General features: G+C 38.0%; 1 protein-coding gene across 5 annotated transcripts in view; it reads right to left on the reverse strand.

Moving 5' to 3' along the window:
- The window catches only part of LOC127446925 (semaphorin-5B-like), a 258,511-nt gene that overhangs the window by 140,772 nt on the left and 93,548 nt on the right, over positions 1 to 24,191 (reverse strand). For all 5 annotated transcript variants that reach the window (XM_051708262.1, XM_051708261.1, XM_051708258.1 and 2 more), the window contains one exon: positions 14,440 to 14,671. In XM_051708262.1, the coding sequence (XP_051564222.1) occupies positions 14,440 to 14,617 (178 nt within the window). In that variant the 5' untranslated portion in view covers positions 14,618 to 14,671. The remainder of the gene's footprint in view (positions 1 to 14,439; positions 14,672 to 24,191) is intronic.

Here is a 24,191-nt window from a genome sequence, read left to right on the forward strand (position 1 = left end):
AAGGCTCCGGGGCCATATGGCTTTGCCGCTGAGTTTTTTAGATCTTTTGCTACAGAATTGGCTCCACTTTTGCTAGAAGTTTATACAGAATCATTAAAGAATGGAAAGCTTCCGCCAACCATGACGCAAGCCTGGATCAGTCTGATTCTTAAAATGGACGAATATCCAAGCGAGTATAAGAGTTACCGTCCAATTTCCATGATCCAGCTAGACGTTAATATATTGTCAAAAATTTTGGCTAACTGATTAAGTAAAGTTATGACATCTCTTATACATATAGATCAGGTGGGGTTTATTCGGGGCCGTAGCTCTTATGATAACATTAGGCATTTCATCAATATCATGTGGTCAGTGGCGAATGATCAGACTCCGCTTGCTGCCATCTCACTTGGCCCTGAAAAGGTGTTTGATATGGTAAAATGGGATTATCTTTTTCGAATGTACTGGTTCGGGAATACTTTTATTGGTTGGATTAAGTTACTTTCTAGACACCCGGTAGTGGCGGTACAAATGTATGGATTAATTTCAGATTATTTTACTCTGGATAGGGGCACCCGGCAGGGTTGCCCTCTTTCTCCATTATTGTTCTGTCTTGCCCTGGAACCATTAGCATCCGCAATAAGAAAGGAGGATGATTTTCCATGGGTGGTGGCGGGAGGTGTGGCGCATAAGCTTTTGCTTTATGCAGATGATATTTTATTATTCGTCTTCGACCCTACTAGTAGGGATGGGCATTTTGGTCATTTTGTCTACTTGAGTACTCGGACTAATTACTTGAGTACTTGTTGAGTACTCGAGGGGCGATTACATGTTCATAACTGTATATACAATAACATGTCTGACAAACATCTATAGCTGCTGCATTGTGCCTTGTTGTTCCAGTGTATCGTCTATTCATTATTATAGGCTGTTATAAAATAATATGTTACAAAATGTACAAAAGATTCAAAATATAATGCATCATATTTTATCATTATGTGAAGATTCGCTGTCCAACTCTGAACTAATGTGCCCAACGTATGTCTGTCTGTTCATCTTCAGGTTACCGTAGTAATCTTAGTAAGCACGCACCAGTTTTTTTAGTGACTGTCTGAACCGTCTATTTTCAAATAACAGGAGACGCCATAACCATTGCGTTTTTAATTTAGTTTCCATTTACAAATTCTAGCTCTGTCTAGCTGTTTGAAACACTCGCCTGCTGTATATGAGTTGCTTCAGTGCATTGAGTCCACTGCCACACGCACCTGGTGTGTGTGTGTGTGTGTGTGTGTGTCACCAAATGTTCGCTCTTGTGAGGAAAGCCGCAATGCTCTGTATTGTTGTTGCTGTGATTCATGAAGCATTCCATTCATCTCGGAGAGTCTGAATTTCCACCTTTCAACTGGGGAAAGTGCAATGAAATGACACTTTATATTGGACATCTAACTTGGAAACTCATGCAGAAATCTTCAACTCCCATTTCGTTGAGATGCAGGTGCGTGTTACTTACGCAGGGCAGGGAGATTTACAGTCAGTGACAATCATTTACTTTTATTAAATAATATCCATTAACGAGTCAAAATTCTTATATGAAATGATAAAACGTGTATAGCAAACGTTTTGCAGAGACAGGTGTTCATCGTTTTCATGATCGATCATTGCTGCCATGTCCGAGTACCCGAGTACTCGAGTACTCCTGCTCATCCCTACCTACTAGATCTATGCCTTGCCTACACAGAATTATTAATTACTTTTCTAAGTTCTCGGGATACAGAGTTAATTGGTCTAAATCCAAAGCTTTGTCTCTGACAGTGTACTGCCCGATAACGGCTTTTCAGCCAGGCGCCTTCCAGTGGCCCAAACAGGGCATTAAGTATTTGGGTATTTTATTCCCAGCAAAATTGTGTGATTTAGTTAAGAGGTAATTTTGACCCTTTAATAAAAAAGGTTTTTGAGTGATGTGGGCAGGTGGGCTTCATTACATTTATCTATGATTGGGAAGGTTACTGTTATTAAAATTAATTGTATTCCAAAATTTAACTACCTGCTACATTCTCTCCCTATAAATGTCCCCCTCTCTTATTTCAAGCAATTTGATAGCATAGCGAAGTCCTTCATTTGGTAAACATCCCAGAATACATTTCAATTAGTTGCATATGCCAACTGACAAAGGTGGGCTAGGCCTACCCAAGATTTTGTTTTATTATTACGCATTCGGTCTCAGACATTTGGCTCATTGGTCACTTCCACCTGAGAGAGCCCCTCCCTGGTTTTGTATTGAACAGGAAGTTCTTTCCCCTATTTCGCCATTTCTGTCAAACTAATCAGAGAAGTTATCTCGCATTTGACTCGGTATGGACAAAAGTGTCCAGACGGTTTAATTTAGACATTTATTTAAATGTTGCCTCGAGCATATGGCTGAATCCAAAATTATGCATTAATAAGTCCCCTTTCTGAGTGTTGAGATCCTTTGAAAATTTGGTTCAACATTTTGGGATTCCCAGATCTCATTTCTTTAGGTATTTAGAGCTGTGCCACCTGCTCTTTACTGTTTTTAGAAGTAGCATACACCCCCCTAAAGCGGCAGATACTCTGGGAGTGGTGATTACTGCTTTTGGAAAAGGTCATGAGGCATCAGTGTATTACTCCCTGCTAATTCAGAGTCAGGGGGATGGAGCTTTAACTTCTATCAATAGATTATGGGAGAAAGATTTAAACTGGTATTGGAGGAGGGAGTGTGGGCTAAGATTCTAAAAAACGTCAATTCTTCATCTAGAGATGCAAGGGTGCGCTTTATGCAATTCAAGATTTTACATTGATTCTAATGGACCCCATCTAGATTGTGTAGGCTTGGTCTTAAAGACACACCCACATGCTGGCGATGCCAATCAGAAGATGGAGACACAACCCATGTTTTTTGGTGGTGTGTTAAGATCCAAGAATTTTGGTTGGAGTTTCCGAGTTTTATGTGTGACGTATTGGGCACTCAGATTTCATTTTGCCACAGACTCTGTATTTTAGGCAATGGGGCGGTCATCAATATAGGGGTTAAACACATAAAAAATTGGGTCCTAACCAGTGTTATGATCGGCAGACAGATTGTTCTAAGGGGATGGAAGTCGGCTGGAGTGCCCTCATTTCAAGAGTGGTGCACAGAGATGGGGAGAGTGGCGGCATCGAGGAATTGTCATGTAGAAGGCTGAAGAACTATAATTTTTATAATTTTATTTATTTATCACACATTATACATTTGCACATATACAGTGAAATTCTTTTTTTTCACATACCCCAGCTAGGCTGGGGTCAGAGTGCAGGGTCAGTCATGATACAGCGCCCCTGGAGTAGTTGGTGTTCTTGGAGGGCTCTCGGGGAGGGGAAATGGGGTAGCTATTTGGTGTTCTTGGAGGGCTCTCAGGGAGGGGCAGTGGAGAGAGAAGTATAGCTTTAAATGTGTGTTATTATTATTATTTTTTTTATATTTTGTATGTGTGTGTATGTGTGTGTGTGTGTATATATATATATATATATATATATATATATATATATATGTGACCACAGGGATGTTTGTTGAGGGTCAGGGTGGGGGTGGGGTTGGGGGTTGGAAGGGGTAGGGGTAATAGTGGGGGTTAAATGTTGATTCTGTGAATATATGTTTCGCTTTTCTTTGTTAATTGTATGAATCAATAAAAACTGTTAATCAGAAAAAAATAAAATAAACTACATGCGTCTTGCGGAAGAACATTGTTTTGGTAATGATGCAAGTTGTGCTTCAGCTCTGCTCCTCTGCACGCATGAATGTGGTTAGAGGGACCGGTGTACACATGGATACAGGACATCTTATCAGAGTGAATGGACAAATAAATAATGAAAGAAAGGAAAAGACGGATATCTGAAAGCATGTCATCTGAGAAGGTAAGTGCCATATCTTATGCTGTTGTTTTGACTTACTGAAAACATTGATGTTTGGAAATAAATGACGTTACAAAAGTTAGGCAACATTTGTTAACATTAGACATAATGATTGCTAGTCTGATAAGGCCAAATATTGAAAATTTTTAATATCTGCAGGATATTCTGGCCAAATAGACCTCGGTAGTAACTAATTTATAGATTGTCATTGTTACCAACCAGTGGTCAACATCATTTCAAGACTCACATGTCCTTGGCAAGCCTAGGACTAAAGGATTTATTTTTATAAATCATTGCCAGTATTCAGTCCCCCCATGAAATCCTGCCCCCCTTGGACCCCAAAGTGATTTCATTGGCTGAAAGAAGTTAAAGCCTGAAAGCCCTGCTGAAAAGTCCAGCATTGCTGGTCACCATCTTTTGTTGTGTTTTAGGTGCTGGTCCCCCAACATGGAATGCTGGTGACCCCACTAAGCTTTTAAACTAGCTTAACCAGCTTCATCAGAAAGACCATGCTGGTCAACCAGCTTCACCAGCTAAGTTTTGCTGGTGCAAAGCATGGCTATGCTGGTCCACCAGCTAGCTGCAGTGACACCGGCTAAAGCGGTAATGATTCTGAATGTGTTGGAAAAACTAGCAAGTAGACTGTCTGAACATTTTTTAATTTATAGAGAGAATATGCACATTAGGGTTGTGCCGACAGATGATGATCTCAGGGATCGACGATGGTCAGAGTGATCGCCAATAGCTGACGACTTTGACGATGTTAAGACGATATTTGGCTCGTTTTCCCATTAATTTATAAAATTATTATTATTAGGCTATTATCAAATTAATATTACAAATAATTTGCCCGTAGACACACAGACATGCGCTTGAAGAAACACTCTTTATTATATTATTAAGAACAGATGACAGAAAAGCAGTCTATGCGCATGTATGTTTGTTCGGAGTCGTGCAGTCTCGTGGAACACACGCATGTTTAAGTTTCTCACTCTTTCTTTGTTTCTGTCTTCTGAATTTTGTTTTGTTGTTGTTGTTGCAAGAACAGTATCGTATATGAATGCTGCAAATGACCTGAGACATCTCAGCTCAGGAGGTGCTTTGGGTTCAGTTCGCTTTATTTCCACAGAGCAGTTCATTGTAACCACAACTCAGCCTATATATCTGTGATTAAAACATAAAATAACACAAACATGTTCACCTCGAACGATGATTTATTTTCAGTGATTATTATCATCATTATAATTTATTATTTTAACATTTTATAATTGTTTTTATGTCTTCACTTGTGTAAATAATTTTCCGCCTGCATGTTTATGGATACTTGCCTGTATATATATATATATATATATATATATATATATATATATATATATATATATATAATTTCGTTTGGAGTGCAATTTGAATTTAGAGTGTTATTTGATTTAAGTTTTTCATTTTTTAAATAAATTAATTTTCAATGCAAAATCACTAATGCAAGAATATTCACCGATCCCTCAGCCCAGGGGTTGCCGATGTAATTGGATATTGCGATTTTTATATTATATATATATATATATATATATATATATATATATATATATATATATATATATATACACACACAAAAATGCTATACTATGCACACTATAATGCCAAAAGTATTCGCTCATCTGCCTTTAGATGCATATGAACTTAAGTGACATCCCATTCTTAATCCATAGGGTTTAATATGATGTCGGCCCACCCTTTGCAGCTATAACAGCTTCAACTCTTCTGGGAAGGCTTTCCACAAGGTTTAGGAGTGTGTTTATGGGAATTTTTGACCATTCTTCCAGAAGCGCATTTGTGAGGTCAGACACTGATGTTGGACGAGAAGGCCTGGCTCGCAGTCTTCGCTCTAATTCATCCCAAAGGTGCTCTATCGGGTTGAGGTCAGGACTCTGTGCAGGCCAGTCAAGTTCTTCCACACCAAACTCACTCATCCATGTCTTTATGGACCTTGCTTTGTGCACTGGTGCGCAGTCATGTTGGAACAGGAAGGGGCCAACCCCAAACTGTTCCCACAAAGCTGGGAGCATGGAAATGTCCAAAATCTCTTGGTATGCTGAAGCATTCAGAGTTCCTTTCACTGGAACTAAGGGGCCAAGCCCAGTTCCTGAAAAACAACCCCACACCATAATCCCCCCTCCACCAAACTTCACAGTTGGCACAATGCAGTCAGACAAGTACCGTTCTCCTGGCAACCGCCAAACCCAGACTCGTCCATCAGATTGCCAGATGGAGAAGCGTGATTCGTCACTCCAGAGAACGCGTCTCCACTGCTCTAGAGTCCAGTGGCGGCGTGCTTTACACCACTGCATCCGACGCTTTGCATTGCACTTGGTGATGTATGGCTTGGATGCAGCTGCTCGGCCATGAAAACCCATTCCATGAAGCTCTCTACGCACTGTTCTTGAGCTAATCTGAAGGCCACATGAACTTTGGAGGTCTGTAGCGATTGACTCTGCAGAAAGTTGGCGACCTCTGCGCACTATGCGCCTCAGCATCCGCTGACCCTGCTCTGTCATTTTACGTGGCCTACCACTTCGTGGCTGAGTTGCTGTCATTCCCAATCGCTTCCACTTTGTTATGATACCACTGACAGTTGACTGTGGAATATTTAGTAGCGAGGAAATTTCACGACTGGACTTGTTGCACAGGTGGCATCCTATCACAGTACCACGCTGGAATTCACTGAGCTCCTGAGAGTGGCCCATTCTTTCACAAATGTTTTTAGAAGCAGTCTGCATGCCTAGGTGGTTCATTTTATTAACCTGTGGCCATGAAAGTGATTGGAACACCTGAATTCAATTATTTGGATGGGTGAGCGAATACTTTTGGCAATATAGTGTATATACTGTATATACATACACTACCGGTCAAAAGTTTTGAAACACTCATTCTTTATTATAATTTTTTTCCCTTCACATTTTAGAATAATAGTAAAGTCATCAAAACTATGTAATAACATAAATGGAACTATGGGAATTATGTTGTGACTAAACAAAATCCAAAATAAATCAAAACTGTGTTATATTTTAGCATCTTCAAATCACCCTTTGCCTAGATTTTGCAGAAATGTGCTCTTGACATTTTCTCAACCAACTTCTTGAGGTATCACCCTGGGATGCTTTTTAAACAGTATTGAAAGAGTTCCCATCTATGGTGGGCACTTATTGGCTGCTTTTCTTTATTATTTGGTCCAAGTCATCAATTTCAAAAACTTTTTTTTAAAATACAATTTTAGTTTTGTAATGAAATAAATTAATATGGTGGCACAATTGTATTTTTGTCTACAAAAATAATTTCAAACAATTAAGCATACGCCTTCAGATCAAAAGATTTTTAAAATCACTTTATGTACATTTATGTAGACTTAATCATGAAAATACTTAAATGAATATTGCGTAAGCTATATATGACATCTCACATAATACAACCAAAGCAACAAATGGTCAAATTAAAAATTTCTTGTTGTGTTTTCAGTTAGCATGCTAACCGATTAGCCTGCTAACATTCCATCAATGCATTCCCTACGATTAGCAAGCAAATCAATTATCCTACTAAGTTCAAACATTCGCCACAACTACTTGATGTAATTACATCAAAACACTAAATTATGACCTATATGGTGAATGTATATGGTAATACTGTATGTACTGATCATTATTATTATGTGATTAGCTACAACAGGAATTAGTATCAGACACTTCTGATCAGGCATTACAAACAACTACCCAAGGGGAACAGGATTTCATGAGGGGATCAATCCTGCATGACAGTGGCACAACAGTCAAGGACATCCATCTAGCGCATGTTTAGATAGAAAAACAATAATAAAAAAAATAAAAAAATGTGCAGATGGCTGCAAAAACAAATCCTGTGTGAATGCCCCCTTGCAGCGTTATTGACTGTAAGGTGCCCTGTCTGGTGGACTTTTATCCCTCCTCTAAAGGTAGTTTTAAATGCCTGGACAAGTTCCACACATCATCAAGTCTTCCTGCTGCCCATCAATCCATACACAATAAAAAGGGCTAAATATGAAGGCCGGCCCAGAAAAGAGTTGATGGACGATTATTACGTTTTCTCCCCAAACACGTATTGGAAAAGATTAATGTGTTAGCACCCAGATCCAAGAGACAAGAACAGGTTTAACAGTCTGCATCATAGAGGCTCCACATGATATAAATCATAATCATTATTGTTTTTTTGTTTTTGTGTGTGTGTGTGTCCTAACACATTTAGAAGTGACTGGCTCTTTATGCTACATGCAGAGAGGAAGACAGCAGGGGTAATTTGGGCCATGCTGCAGGTACTGAAAAGACTACTAATCACTTAAGTACTTATAACCAATCCCAGATGGAATCTGCATGTTTTCTTCACATTTTCTGCACTTAATTTAAGAGGAAATCGGCTAAATGGATTTAGAAATGGTAAAATGTGTCAAGCAGAGCAGAAAGGACTACACTCACAATAGTAGCTGAAAGCATAATCAAATTAGTCAAAATGTTTAAATTGTAATTGTAAGACAATTTCATTTGAATAATCAATATTCACTATGATCCAAACTGACATAACTACTAAAGGCTGAATAAATCTTCTGAATTTTTAAAACATTTTAAAATGTTATTTATTTATTTATTTATTTATTGCCTCATTAAGATTACAACTGTATATGTGGCTGAATGACTTCCTCTCAAATTGAGAAGTTGTTAATGAAGAGTCATAAGCATTTACAATGTTTTTTTCCCCCCTCTAATCTTTTCGGTGTGCCATTTCTGGATCATTCTCTACCCAGGAAATTGATGTTCGACATTTATATCAGCACATAAAAAGTAAAATCAGATGATTAAAATTGTTCAAACACAACACTATGCAAAATTATACAAATGAGAAGCCATTAACTGTAATCATAAAGAGTTTGATCATGGGTTGCAAATTTATTTTTAACAATGTCCGATTTTTTGTCTTTTTAATCATTATTGTGTATGTTTGTTGATCATTAAGCTTATCACGAAATACTGAGACAATTAAGTTATATTTGAAAAGTGGTCAGCGAGTAGATTGGCAAATATGCAGTATGAGTATGAGGTATAAACAAGTTGTAATTGAGAAATAGGCCTACTTTTCAAAAGGAACAAGGTGAAACTAATTCAGTAGCACATAGATGACCATTTATTCAAGCAGGCCCATCAAATTCATGGTTTTCGAACAATGTCACCTTTGGAGAAATGCTGTTTGAGAAATCTGCTTTCTTATAATTGATTGATTATACTTTATTGTCCACAACTGTGGAAATTTGTCTTTGGCTCCTAGACAAACACAAAGTAACTTTGACATTCATTTTAAACAATTAAATTTGATTTAGTGTGACATTGTTTTGATTAGGTGAGACATATGAAAATAGGAAAGAATGTATTGTGTGTGTACGAGTAAAAGAGACAAGTCGCAGAAATCTACCTCTGTCCACAATGCACATATGTTCAACTACAAGTGTCATCCACACAAATTGACAAAACTTACACACATCATTTTGCTTTCTTTCCTTACAATATAACTGAAAACTGCTTGCATTAACAGGATCAGGTTCCTTTAAGCCATTAATTACAAAAATAAAAAAATCATAAGTATAATTGCTTTTATTTGTTTTAACAATTGACACCACTACTATTTTCATTTGAATGTCGTAATTTCCTTTTATAAGTTTACCAAAGCAAGATATTTCAGTACCCACTGAAACCTGCCCAAGGGATACCCCTGGTTGGGAATCATTGATTTCCTCCACACAAAAGACTAGCCCATCTCTCATCAGAGCTCAGAAAATCTTATCGAAAGATGCAGACTGCAGCTTATCTGAGGACAGCCTGAATTTGCTTTTGTTTTGTCTTCTGGTCATCTTCCACATGCTTGCTGTATGATTTCCATGCAGTTATGTCCCTGGAGAACCGGTGGTCACCGCATGAGTAGAGAGGGCTACAGAAATCCAAATCCTCTTACCCAGACTCTGATTATAAAAATAGAAAGACAATGGGCGCCCCAAGAAATGCCACAGTACAACAGGAGAGGACAAGTACAGTAAGGGTACTCGGGGGATAAGGTCATAAATCGAGAGCCATTTCAGCCAGGAAAAGGTTTGAAAGAGCACCTCGCACAAAGCCAATGAGAGAAACGTTCAGCACTGGCAATTTCAAATGTCCGTTCAAGCATAGCACATCTTGTGTCCACAATGGATGGGAAAGGGCAAGCAGAAGATTGAAGAAGTTGGAGCCAGACACAGGGGCTGCAGCTATCAAACCACTTATCAATTTCCATTTTCCATTTCATTCACAGTCAGCAAATGTAAACCTTGCGTTCGAATTGAACCCCATGGTTAGACCCACTTGAGGATTAGCAGCCACTGCTGTCTGTGTCTGCTGTGATAGAGGGCCTAACAATGTGACAAAACGGTTCAGACATCGGTACCTCTGATGTCACGAACAAATAAGGTGTAGAGAGTCAGGATAAGGACCCAAAGTTAAAGAACAATATTGTTTTTTTTTTCTCAAGTGGGGCCGGTGGTTAAACAACAGCACTATTACCTGCAAGAGATTGGTTTCTAAACATGTTCTACAGATGAGACAAACAATCTCAAGCCAATTACAATGGCCGGGTTAGTAGAAGGTATAAAATGGCCCTGTGGCACCACTCCTCTTGGGACAGATTACAGTAATTGTAGCCTAACAGGTTAAGGCTTCGCATTAGGTTTCTGGCATTTGGCTTGCACGGAACGCACCATACCCAACATTACCTCTTAAAGGGATAGTTCACCCAAAAAATAAAATTCTCTCATCATTTACTCACCCTCATTCCATCCCATATGTTTTTGACTTTATTTCTTCTGCTGAACACAACGAAGATTTTTAGAAGAATATCTCAGCTCTGTAGGTCCATACAATGCAAGTGAATGGTGACCAGAACTTTGAAGGTCCAAAAAGCATGTAAAGGCACCATTAAAGTAATCCATACAACTCCAGTAGTTTAATACATGTTTTTAAAAGTGATATGATAGGTGTGGGTAAGAAAGAGATCAACATTTAAGTCCTTTAATTTAAAATTTAATTTAAATTCTACTCCCTTTCCTGTAGGTGGCGATATGCATGAAGAATGTGTATCATCAAAAACAAAAGAAGAAGAATGCTGAAGTGAAAGAGAAGGTGGAGAATGATAGTAAAAAATTTATTTATATTGATCTGTTTCTCACCCACACCTATCATATCGCTTCTGAAGATATGGATTAAACCACTGGAGTTGTGTGGATTACATCTATGCTGTCTTTATGTGATTTTTGAACCTTCAAAGTTCTGGCCACCATTCACTTGCATTGTATGGACCCAAATAGCCGAGATATTCTTCTTTAAATCATTTATTGTGTTCAGCAGAAAAAAAGAAAGTCACATACATCTGGAATGGCATGAGGGTGAGTAAATGATAAGAGAATTGTCATTTTAGGGTGATCTATCCCTTTAAATTGTTCTGTTTTCAGTGTCCATGTCACCTGAAAACATGCCGGGCTAGCCTAGTAACTATTCATTGTTGGTTTTATACAACAAAGTTTTTTGAATAAGCCTCTGGTCCACTGTTTCCAAAAGCTTCGAATATCTCAGCTCAGCGTAAATGTGTTTGCAGTCATATGTTAACATCTTTGTAGATAGACTAGAAATGCAGGTGTGATTGTGCAAGCTTAGTCATAATAACACTGGATTTCGCACTGCCACAGAACGGAAGATTATAATACAGAATACGACAAACACATACACACAAAAAATCCAGTCACATGATGTCCCCAGATATCTAAGCTCATCTGAAAGCGATTGCATGCTGGTACTGCAGATACGCAAGCCATGATTTTCGATTGTCACACATAACCAGGGATTTTTTATGATTATCCCTGGTTATATGTGACAATCAAAGGACATTCTCTGAAGGAAAAAAGTATCAAGTTGCTTTCAATGTGGTATTATATAACCACAGAGCAATAGTTCTGTAGCTGTGTTTCTTAAAGTGGTAGTCTTATCAGTCAAAACCAAATTTTCCATGATATTTTGGAATAAAATGGTTTAATGTACTAGGCAAACATACTTAATTATGTTTCAGGAAGGAAAAAGGTCTCCAGTTCCATTGAAACTAAACTGCAAAAACTGCTTGTTTCGAACTTCTGCAACTTTCTGAAGTCAGACAGGCAAAAACATTGACAAATGACCGGCCCTATTTACATCAACAATGCCTAATATTTTTTTAGCAACTTGGCAAACCCAGTAGAGGTGGAGTATTGTGGAGGAAGTACTGTAGGATAGATACTATTATTTCTAATCACCAAAAATAGAAGGTGCTGTTATTTCAGTAGGCATATAACGATAACAGTAAAATATGGTTGAAAGTTTGCAAAACGATGTGCCGTTTCTGGCTCCCAGCATTAAAAATGATTGGCTGACATTTATTTTTTTACAAGGTCCTTGATCGTTTTAGTCTGACCTTAACTGTGCTTCATATTTCAGTGCAGATTTTTTATGAACCTGTCACAATATAATACAGATTTGCAAAGAGACTGCTATAGAAGCAAACTCGCTGCAACCCCTAAACATTATTTCTCATTTAACATAGGAAAACCATTTACATGAAAGTCTCAAAAATATTCCATTTAACTCTAAGGTTAAACAAATGAGTGGAAATTGTCTTTACAAATGTCTTGGATGCAAGAAATCTAACATTATCAGTGGTCCTCAGGGAAAATATATGATATGACCCACTAAATTTCTAAGATGTACTGCATTATTATTATTCTTTTAGGTTTACTAAATCAAAATTTCTTCAGAACCTCTAATGCACTTTTCAAGGTTGTTAGACCTAAGCTCCAGAAGGGTTTCGGCAAGTATGATGGGCCCCACTGAGGTGGTCATGCTCTACTATACTCAACCTTCTTAAAAAAGGATCAGTTCCATGGTTTAGCGCTAGAATGGTTCAAAGATATGTGTGAATCTACAGACCTTGTCAGAGATCAGCGATATGGGCCCCAAATACGCTTCAGTTTACTCCACTGAGTCGCAGCAATTAAAAAACGTTCATCGTTCAAAGAGCCTAATAACAAGTTCAGCCAACACTTTCCTTGTTCCAGGAATTCCATACCACTTCTTCAACATAAAAGAAGGCATTAAGGTGAACTATGGGACTTCCATACAACCGAGTAAACATACAGAAGGTGTGCTAGATTTTTAGGTGTTAGCTTACAATTCAAAACCAATTGTTGAGCTGCACTTCTCAAGAAATCAACGCCACCATCCCTTTGCTTTGAGGTACTAAAATGACGGAAGAGAATAGGATACCACAACAAAAACAAAAACATTTGAATGGGCTCCTTGTTGGTGAGGAACAAAAAACAGTACCTGGCTTATCCAGCTTTTTACAGCTTGTTTGCAAATTGTACTGTTTTCCAACTCAGTGAACAAGAACATCTGTAATTCTAGTCCTATTTTCAACATCCTCAAAAGAAAGAAAAAATCAGTTGCTTTGATAAAGCAAAAAAATTAAGATTTTAAGTTTTCTCGGTAGCAATAAAAGGAATTAGCCATAGGCAATGTCTATATGAGCCATGGCTGCCCTTATGTCCAGGCAGGTTTAATATATTATATAGAGCCCCCTGGTCATCAATTTCTTTTGTTTCCCATGAGGCAATATTCTTCTATCTTTGCCATGTCCCTCAGAGAGTCGAACAAAAGAAGAATACCCATGCCATAGCCAAGACAATTGTCGCCAGGTCATTTTCAATACAAATACACTCTTGTTGTGTAAATAAATATGTTCTCAGTGTAGAAAACACCTTTGTTTGTTGGATGCAGAAAAGATTTTCTAAGCGATATTAAGGTATGGCTGCACATTCTGTTTACTTCGTGTGCTGGGATATAAGAGGATAGAAATCTTGATGAAATTAAAGACGTTTATCTCTTGAGCTCCACAGCATTTCCATCAAAGTGCGCCATCTTCAGTACACTCTGTCACTGTCTGAGATGTGTGGATGACCCATGAAGAAGATAAACAGAATAAAAAAATGAAGATGTGTCTCATACAGGAGAGTGAAAAACAACATCACAAACACCACACAAGCACCTCAGACACACTAGGCTGGGCACTAGGTTCCCAAACGATTTTAAAGATGAAAAAAATGTCAGTTCTGCTATCATTTACTCACCTTCATATGTTTTTTTCCAGTGGAAAACAAATGAATACATTTTGAAGAATGTCCATGCTGCCATATAATGACAATTCATGGAGACCAAGGCTTTAAAGCTCCAAAAAAAAAAAAAAAAAAAAAAAAAACCACATCATAAAGGGATCATAAAAAGTATAATATTTTATCTGTATTCCAAGACTTATGACTCACCGAAATTTCAATTCTGGAGACTGACAAGTGTGCAGCAACAAATCCCTAGAGAGTAAAAATATTGTCCTAATATCCCTGGAGTAAAAGTGTATGTGAAATACATCAGTATTCACCTTGAATAGAGATGATGGGGTGCTCTAGGCGGGTACACTCTGGCCTTGTGTGGGTTGCTGGGGTTGGGATGGGCTCTGTGGCCCTCTGGGATAATGTAACAGGAAATGGAAGAGTGATGAAACAGAGGATAAGGCCAGGCACAGCCAGGGAAGCCACGTCCCACGGCAACACTGTCATGGTGACGGAGGCCGACCTCTCATCTACCTGCCAAGGTGGGCCTCTGGAATGCACCTGTTTGGAGGAAAAAGATAGATTCACATTAAATATGCAATTTTTTTTATTTTTTATCACACTTTCTTTTACTTCACAATTTTATCAGCTTTATACAACTGTACACACCACACTTGCTGAGGAAGTATTCCTAGTTAAGTTAGTGAAAATGCCTGGTGGGAAATCCAGCAATTTTTTCCCCCAGAATATGTACATTAAGTAGTTACTTTGGCAATACCATAATTCTCTTTACGGCTTTGTCAATAAATCTTTACTGACTTTACTGACTTTGTTTTAATGTTTGTGCATTAAAACAACAGTTCACAATGCATATGAAAAAAAGGAAATGCAAAGGGGTAATTTCATGAACAATTGAATTTGTCAGTTTGATGTACTATGGGTCACACTTTATATTAGGTGGTCTTAACTACTTTGTACTAACATTAAATACATACAAGACTATGTATTTACTGTGTAACTACATGTTGTTCTGTAAAATATCCACATTTGCTGCTACTGAGGTTGAGGTATGGGTAGGTTTAGGAGTAAAGGTAGGGTTAGGGTTAGGAAAAGGGGTTAAAGTTAGGTTTTGGGGTAAGTGTTGGGCTAGGGGTAAAGTTAACTGTGTAACTACAAATGTAATTAAATGCAGGTACTTTAAATGTAATTACAATGCAACAACATGTATGTACAAAATAAGTACATTGTATCAAATGGTTCCGTACATAGTAGATAAGGCCAACTAATATAAAGTGGGTCCGTACTATGTACCACTAGGGCTGACCGATATAGGTTGTTAAATTGCCAGTGTCGATGCGGATATCTACAGTGTAGGGGGATGCAGATGGCTACAATAATAGCAATATATTCAAAATATTTTAATTTAATAATGGCAAATGAGATGTATATCAAATCTTTATATAAAAAATAACAATTAATATTAAATAATAATTCAGTGCAAAAAAAATAAATTAAATAAATTAAAAAAATGGAAGGTACGACTATTCCAGTTGGCAATTAATGAAACCAAATCCATCAAAAGTTTTGCTGTTCCTGACTGTAGTAAGACACATGCTGCTCTAAATACACATCTAAAAGGATCTCAATATTAGAAACGAGTGGCTGAGGTTTATTTTTTACCAAGGTCCCTGATCATTTCAGTCCGACCTGAACAAATTTAGATCAGCCTTGAATGTTTTGTGTTTGTGACCCTGTCTCAATATAATGCAGGCTTTGCAAAGTGGCTGTTGTTGAAGGACTGTGCCAACTACACTGACCCAAACAGCAAACTCACAACCTGTAAGTATGCAACTCATTTTACACGAAGAAACGTTAGCCAATCATAACATATCAGTTACAAGGAGGTCTTGTAAAACTATGATATCTAACAGTATAACAGTATAGTACAGAAAAATATATATATTACAAAAAAATGAATACAAATGTAAAATAAATAAATAAAGCTTTAAAGGGATAGTTCCCCAAAAATGAAAGTTCTGTCATCGCTTACCCTCATGTTGTTACAAAATTTCTTTCTTCCATGGAACACAAAAGGAGATGTTAGTCAGAATGACAGCCTCAGTCACCATTCACTATAAAAATATGCACTGAAAGTGAATGGTAACTGAGACTAACAAACTGTAAAAAATGTCCGTAATTTTAACGGTAAAAGACTGTAAAAATGCTACAGTGAAAAAAAAGTAAATTGGTTAAAGAGTAGTTACCGTAAAATATACGTAAAAAAATGTATTTTACAATTTTATATTTAGATGTAAAAAGTATGATTTTCACGTATAATTAACGGTTAAAATTTATATGACATTTAACAAGAGAGTACATGTACTTTTTATGGTAAATTATTGTTAAAATCCCAGAATTCCCTGCATGACCCATTACATTTCATTATATTTTATGGGAATAGTTATGTTTCTTCTTATTTTTAATATCAGTTATGTACATTGGGGTGATCTGTGTTATATTTGATGTAGTTCAGTTAATGTTTATTGCATGATTTTAATAAAGTTACCCTGATGGTGTTAAGTGTTTGTGTGAGTGACACTGAGCACTGTCTCTATAGGCCACTATTGATGAACTTCATGTCATCATGTGCCCTTATGTAATTAATAAAGTGAGTAATAATACATTATATAGTGAAAAGCAGATTTTTACAGTTTCGGAAGGTTAATAAATTAAGTTTAGCATTTAATAATATAATCGACGGTACTGCACCATAAAATATACCATAAAAACAACAGTTTTCAACTGTAAAATTTACAGTTTTTTTTTTTTTTTTCTGTAAAGTTGTTTACATTTTTACTGTATTTTTTACATAATTATTCTGGCAACCACATCTGCCAGTTTTTTTTTTTTTATTAAACAACAGATTTGTTTTTTTACAGTGTGCCTAACATCTCTTGTGTTCCACAAAAGAAAGTAAGTCGGGTAACTGTATCGGCGAGTAAGTGACAACATTTTCATGTTTGGGTTAACTATCCCATTAAACCTTATACTGACACATATATTTAGAGGAACTCTTTAGAAGAGCTCTTTAGTCATTATTATTGTGAACGTAAAGCTCGCTAGCTATCTAGCAAGCAAGAACAACTTCTGAATCAAGACAATTAGTGATATTATATGGAGGTGAAAAACATTCAGTAATTGTGATGACTGATCCTGGGAAACTGGGGTAGGAAGCAGGGGTGTGGGGTGCTGTTGTTAAAAGTTCCTAGCAGTAAGTGGTGGCTTGGCTCAATACATGTAAATCCCCTTAAGCGCCCAGGCACTTCCGTCTCCTTCATATGCAGAGGAGTTTTAATGGAGTTGTGGCATGAAAACTCAGATGACATCTTTATTCAAAGTGCAGTGCAGTCATATTACAGCAAGCAGCAGTTAGCTCAATCCCTGTTTTCTTAGGTACCCTTCAATCTACCTCGCACACAGCATATGCTAACTGCTCAACTTGCGTGTCACAACACATATGAATTAAAGGGGGGATTGGCAGTCTTCAATGAGCAAATTGTGGACCTAGGAGACCAACTTTCATTGTTCGCTCACATTCCGACAACACACTGGAAATCTAGTATCCTTAAGGAACCCATTAGCAAGAATAAGCACCATTTCCCAAAAGAGCCTTCAACAAAACAAGAGTCTTACAGCACTCTTATGTGGCTGCAAATTTAGTGGAGAAGAAACATGAATATAAACTCAATCTATTTTCAATGTGCATTTTGCAACTATGAACATCGCAAGAACAAAATGATTTGCAAAACAATGCCAAGCATCATGTAGCCTAAAGTCAATAAAGAACCAATGCAATTACAGTGAAATTTTAATTTATTTATAAATTGCTAATGAAATGAACAAATAACTTTTATTCAGGCATTTTATACTTGTAGGGATAAACAAAGGAGACTCGTTGAATCATGTACATGGGTAAACTAAATGGAACCTCGTGGAAACATAATTTATGGGATTCATTTCCAAATGTAAATGTGATTCGTAACTCCCAAAACTGCAGTGTGTACATGGTCATAGTCACGCAGCTAAAAATTCATAAACCTCTGAAATAAGCCACTTAAGGTTGTGTACCTCCCACGTTAATGCTATTTCACTGTGGACATGATGTATAGAGTTTATAACCACACAGAAGCAAGCAGTACATCATCACCTTCCATGCAGAGCCTAAGTGAAAATTGTGGCATGCAATATCATTTACTGTAAGTGCTTTTAAAACAAGAATGAATCCATGCTCAGGGCTCAATGCTAAGAATTTTTTCTACTGGCCCGGTTGGGCCAGTGCCTAAGATTTTTACTGGCCCTGCCAACATTTTCACTGGCCCCAACACAAAAATGACAAATAGCTGTTTTTACCATCATAGCTTTAAAAAATATGTCTGAAGAGACATATTTTTTACATATCTTATGTTTTTAATACAAAAAACAAGAAATGATTTCTTGTGTTCCAATGTGTGGATTACTAATTTTCACCAACATGTAAAAACGAAAAATGTGGGGATTTCACGCACAGTGAACATGGAATGTGCGGGGATACTTAAAGTGCTGCACAAGACGTTAAATCCCACTACAAAATTCATTAAGTGGGTTTTTTTCCTGCTATTTTCTACACATTGGTAATAGCTGCTGCTAAGACACTTGGAAAAGAGTGAGGACAGTGTTAGGAGAGTGCGCTCGGTGTCTGCACGATCTTGTGCGTGCACACGACTGTGCCTTGGCACGTCCAGTATATTATGCATTTGCGCATGTTGTGAGATAAATATACTCGCGCTCGCTCCTCGGTTAGAAGACTTCATTCGCTCCGTGTAATTTTTGTGCTCTCTCGCTTGTTGTTTGCTTGCACTAATGTTATAAATGCAGCACTGGCCCGATAGGGCAAGTGACAGTTATAGCAACTGTCCCGAATCTTTCTAACACTGGCCCCGGGCCATCGGGCAGTCCTTATTTTCGAGCCCTGCATGCTATCTACAGAGAAGCTCCAGGGGCAAATTCTCAGTTTCTCAGTTAAATGGGGAAATCAATAACAAATTATTAGCTTGGTTATGCGGCAAATTACCAAGATGCCTACTCAATTACCCCTCTCGCAACAGTGGGTAACTAATTAGGCAAATGAATGTGGCAACTGGATTGCTATACAGGCAACTGTCTGTGCAATCTCTAGGAGGAAATATCCCACAACCAAGTAACAACAAAAAAAATTCTTGTTGACTTGGGGAACAGTGAAAATTTTAGTAAACCATGTTTTATGAACTTTTCCTTGCAAGTGTAAAGTCAACGATCAAGGATGCAAGTGGTACAGAAAAGCACTGCATGTGCAATTTATAAAATATATATTATATATATTGCCTCTAACGTGCATGCTGTCTGATGCATCTCATGTGTTCATCAACGTGTTAAGGCAGTTTTTTTGTGCATGTTCCAAACAGCTAACACTGCTTACAGCACCTTTAAGGCCATGCTCACACTAATATGGTTTTGGCCGAAAGTGCATTGATTTGGCTACATTTATGCCTCTCATCCACACTAGAACACCTCTACCGAAAAATATGTTTTAGTGTGGATGTGGCGCAAGACATTACTACAGCAAACCAACCAGTGAAGGCATGTACACTCTTCTGGCCTGGGATTTGATTCTTGCTGCAGATCCACGGCAAAAATGTGTGGCTTTCGCTGATGTTAAACTCAAACCAAAGACTAGTGCTTTTGTGATGGGAAAGAGTTGAATATGAACCAGCTGCTCTGGACCCAAGAGAGGAGCTTAAAGAAAATCAACACATAAAAAGCTAATTCACACAAACAAGCATTTACATGGGAAGTTCAAAAGCAGTTGTTAACAACTTGCTTCGCCCAACAGTAAGCCCACAGCAGTGAGCTAATTAGTCTCAATCCTAAATATAGCTGCAAGCAGCAATTAAGGGGCCAAGCACATCAACCATTATTAGGCACAACAATGGCAAACAAATAAGTAATTAAAGCAATCTGGTCATGATTTTAGGCAAAATGTTTGAAAAACCATGAATATTATCAATTGCAATAGGACATAAAAGCTTATTACTTTTGACCAACAGGTGGCACTGTCAAACAAAATTGATATGGTGTGGTCAATGTATGGTCATGATGACACTTATAAAGTTTCATGTCAATACGCCAAAGCGTTGCCGAGACAGAGACTGTAAATCATTCTGGCACCGTGCCATCAAATTCATTGTTGTGTTAAACGAAAACAGTTTGGTCAATCCATACCTTTTTGTCAGCATGGTCTAAAGGTGGTCTGATTTGATTTTTGCTCAAATCTGACAAACGCTTTAGGTGGAGTTCGAAAAAGTAAGTTTTTAAAAGATTTCAAAATGCCAGACAGGAAGTTCGATCGATCATGGCATAATTGGTATCCATGTTCTCGGCATGACCCATGAAATCTACCAAGACTGATCTCATGACAATAGTACAAAGTAATCAAAAGTTATTAGCATTTTATGAAAATCTGGTATAACTTTTGACCAGAAGGTGGCACTGTCCCAAAACTTTGAGTACTTTCAGGGCATTGTGCCAATGACACATGAGTTCTGTAACGATATGTCAATGCGTTTAAAAAATAAAGCATTTTACAACAAAATTCAAAATGCGTGACACCCAAAATGGGCAACATAGGAAAATTTGGTATCATTTGACTCAGCATCCCGCACAGAATCTAACAAGACCAGATTTGTGATTTTAGGTGAAACCATTCATATCTTGTGACCACTAGGTGGTGCACTGCAGAAACTGTGCAGGTACCCACAGTTCATGGTTGACATAACCAAGTTTGGTGTGAATACACTAAAGCGCTGCAGAGATATAGCCTCACGTCCAATTTGTGCGTGTTCTACATCGAATTTGTCACACGTTATTCGAGAACTGTTTGACTAATAAACTTGAATTCCATAATTTTTCTTCAGCCTGGTCTGAAGATAATCCGATTCCATTTTTATGCAAATCGGACAAATGGTCCAGGAGAGGTTTTTCAAAAAATTCTAAATGGTGGAAACATTTTCAAGAGGAAAAAGAATTCTGATTCTAACACTTACGGTTCAAAAGTTATTAGCATAAACAGAGACTCCAAATTTGCTCCAGTTAATGATCAGACTGTCCTCTGTGTGCCAAGTTTCACAACTTTCCCGCATACATTTCTATGGGCTGCCATAGACTCAATGGCGGAAGAGTAATAATAATAAAAAGAACACCAGCGATTACAATAGGTGCCTACACACTTTCAGTGATTGGCCCCTAAATAGCAAAAGGCATTAAGGATCTACACGACATGCCCATACACACTTCCGCCCACACTTAAGGCTGGAAATATATATTGTCAAAATTAATATAAGAATGCACATTCAAATGCAAAAACTGTGCATTAAGTTTTTGTTGTGTGCCAAGCACTGATGATGACTTTGGGCCATGAAGGTCCTTGGCCGCTGCATCTTGTTCTCTTATCAGCATCTTGCTTTCACGTATTTGTGTAGTAGATATGATGAAGGAGAGGCGATGGATCAGTTTACAGGCTGAAGAAGACGATATAAAACAACATGGAGTGCCATAAACCACATCTACAAACCAACACAAGCATTACACAGACAAGAACTGACAATAAATGAACGTAACTGGAGGGTATAAATACACAAAGGAACTAATGAGGGAATAGAAGACAGGTGAGGATGATGTGGAACAGATGGAAGTGATGAGGGCAGTGCACTATGGGAAATGTAGTTCTGGGGAAAAACTTCAAAATAAGAGTCCTAGGGACACATGAGGAAGACAGAACATGCCACTAGCAGCAGAAGCAATACATTTTTAAAACACTGTGTCAAGTTTAAAGAAGCTCAATGAAAGGACTGCATATTGAGATCCCTGTGATCTGTTCCATTCTCTGTCTAACATCCTGTTTGACCAGCCCATATTGCAGCATTAGGCTCAGATACATGCCATAAACTTGGTGAGGTAGAGTCTGAGCTGCAAATGCCACTTTACAACCAAGTTAAACCGAATATTATCTAGGAATATTCTTACTGTACATACTGTAATCGATGAAAACACTGGTTTCACCACTATTTTGAAACTTGAATTTTTATAATACAATTTTGGTCATATCTAAGTGAAAATGTTTAATTTAGTTTCTCAGTCCTGTTGACAGCTCTACTTGTCATTCCAGAAACCCACAGACTAATCAATTTTGAAAATAGTTTTTCACATCCAGTTTTGCACATCCATAGAGGAAACTCCTTCCCTCAGGGATTCTTCCAAAATGGCCTGTTGCACTTTATGGCCATCTGTATTCCTGAGGGAAAATAAAATCCCCATCTTGGACACTTCCCACTCCACCATCTAGATTTATGGGTGTACTGCACCCAAGAATTTCACACACCATTGCACTTGTGTATATGGCTGTGTGACAATAAAGTGATTTGATTTGATTTGATTTGATTTGATTTGATACTTGACAGTCTGACTGGACAGTCAATTATCCATGGATCGTGTGCAATCAACATGGGAAGTCAGCATGTTGTTTCCAAGAGTTTTAGTACTCTTGGACACATTATGCCGACTCTCACCATCTCCCATCAGACATTTTTGCATTAGATTAAGCGTGTTTACCTTCCCTTATGGTGCGATCGGAAGCACTTTGTGTCAGCAGGGTGGGATCCTGCTTTGAAACCAGTAATCGCGTTCACATAATCAGTGACGAGTGCAATTCAGAGGCTGCATTTTTCCCTGTAGGATTAATTTTTTACTCCACTAATGGCTAGGTTTGGGTTGGGAGGTTTGGTGTTCGGTTTATACAATATGCATTCCTCTTCACTGTATTACATCCAATACAGCTGAAAACAACTTGCTTCAAAACTTACCCCTCTGTGAACATTTCACCTTTAAATTGGAGCTCACACGTTCCCCTATGCCCAACAACACTTTGGGGGCAGTGTTTCGAATTTCGGTAAGCACAGACCAATTTTAGCTAAAGAAAAGTCAATCTACTGTTTCCTATTTCACTGTGAGATCAGTCTGGAGCACTTGGCTTAAGGAACCTCCCTCCTTTAAACTAATGAATGCACAGTGCGCTTCTGTCAATAGCACCCAGATCAGGCAGGATAACTTGTGCCCAACAGGATTCTTACCCTACCCAATCCCCCTGCATGTTTCCATGGAAACAGACCTGGCTAATGAACAAGTTGTTAACACTGTTGGAAAATTGCAAAAGATGGCATAGATCTGTTTGCCACCTCACAGGCAAGACAGGCCCCCTCTGAGACAACAGAGCAGGTATAGCCAAAGAGCAAACACAAACTCTCTTAGTGAGCTGCACTTCTTCATTTAACACCTCATCAATTGACAGTGATGTCAGACGGGGGCATCAAAATCTGTCAACGAGAGACAATCGCACTGAGCCTGAGTGTCTGGATGGGAGCAGATTGTAAGACGTCAACGGCAGTTTCTTACGTACCTTCTGGGCTGCTCATCTGATAATAAGATGAACAAAATACAAAAGGTCTCCAGCTCTGAAAGAACACTGGGTAGTAACACTGAGCTGTGGCGTGGAGATTATCCAGGATAAAAACCTAATTGACAACATAAACCACAACCATAAACAGCAACAGCTATGACAAGGACGCTTGACTGTCTGCATTAGCAATATACTGTGTTTTGGTGGATGTCTAGAAGATAAAATGTTTATTCATTTAAACACATTGCTAAAAGTGTCATTTAAAGGGTGAAATATTAATTTAACACTTTTTCTTTTTTTTTTCTTTTTTTTTTTACAATTAATGATATATTAAAAAATAAAATACAAAAATGAACATGCAATATGCTATTATGGGCAACATGCCACTATGCAGAGTGCAACAGAATGTAAACAGAAAGCATTTTTTTTATTTTTTTTATTCCCTTTTCTCCCAATTTGGAATGCTCAATTCCCACTACTTAGTAGGTCATCGTGGTTGCATGGTTGCTCACCTCAATCCGGGTGGCGGAGGACAAGTCTCAGTTGCCTCTGCTT

The sequence above is a fragment of the Myxocyprinus asiaticus genome, chromosome 10 (assembly GCF_019703515.2).
Source record: "Myxocyprinus asiaticus isolate MX2 ecotype Aquarium Trade chromosome 10, UBuf_Myxa_2, whole genome shotgun sequence".
NCBI classification, from domain to species: Eukaryota; Metazoa; Chordata; class Actinopteri; order Cypriniformes; family Catostomidae; genus Myxocyprinus; species Myxocyprinus asiaticus.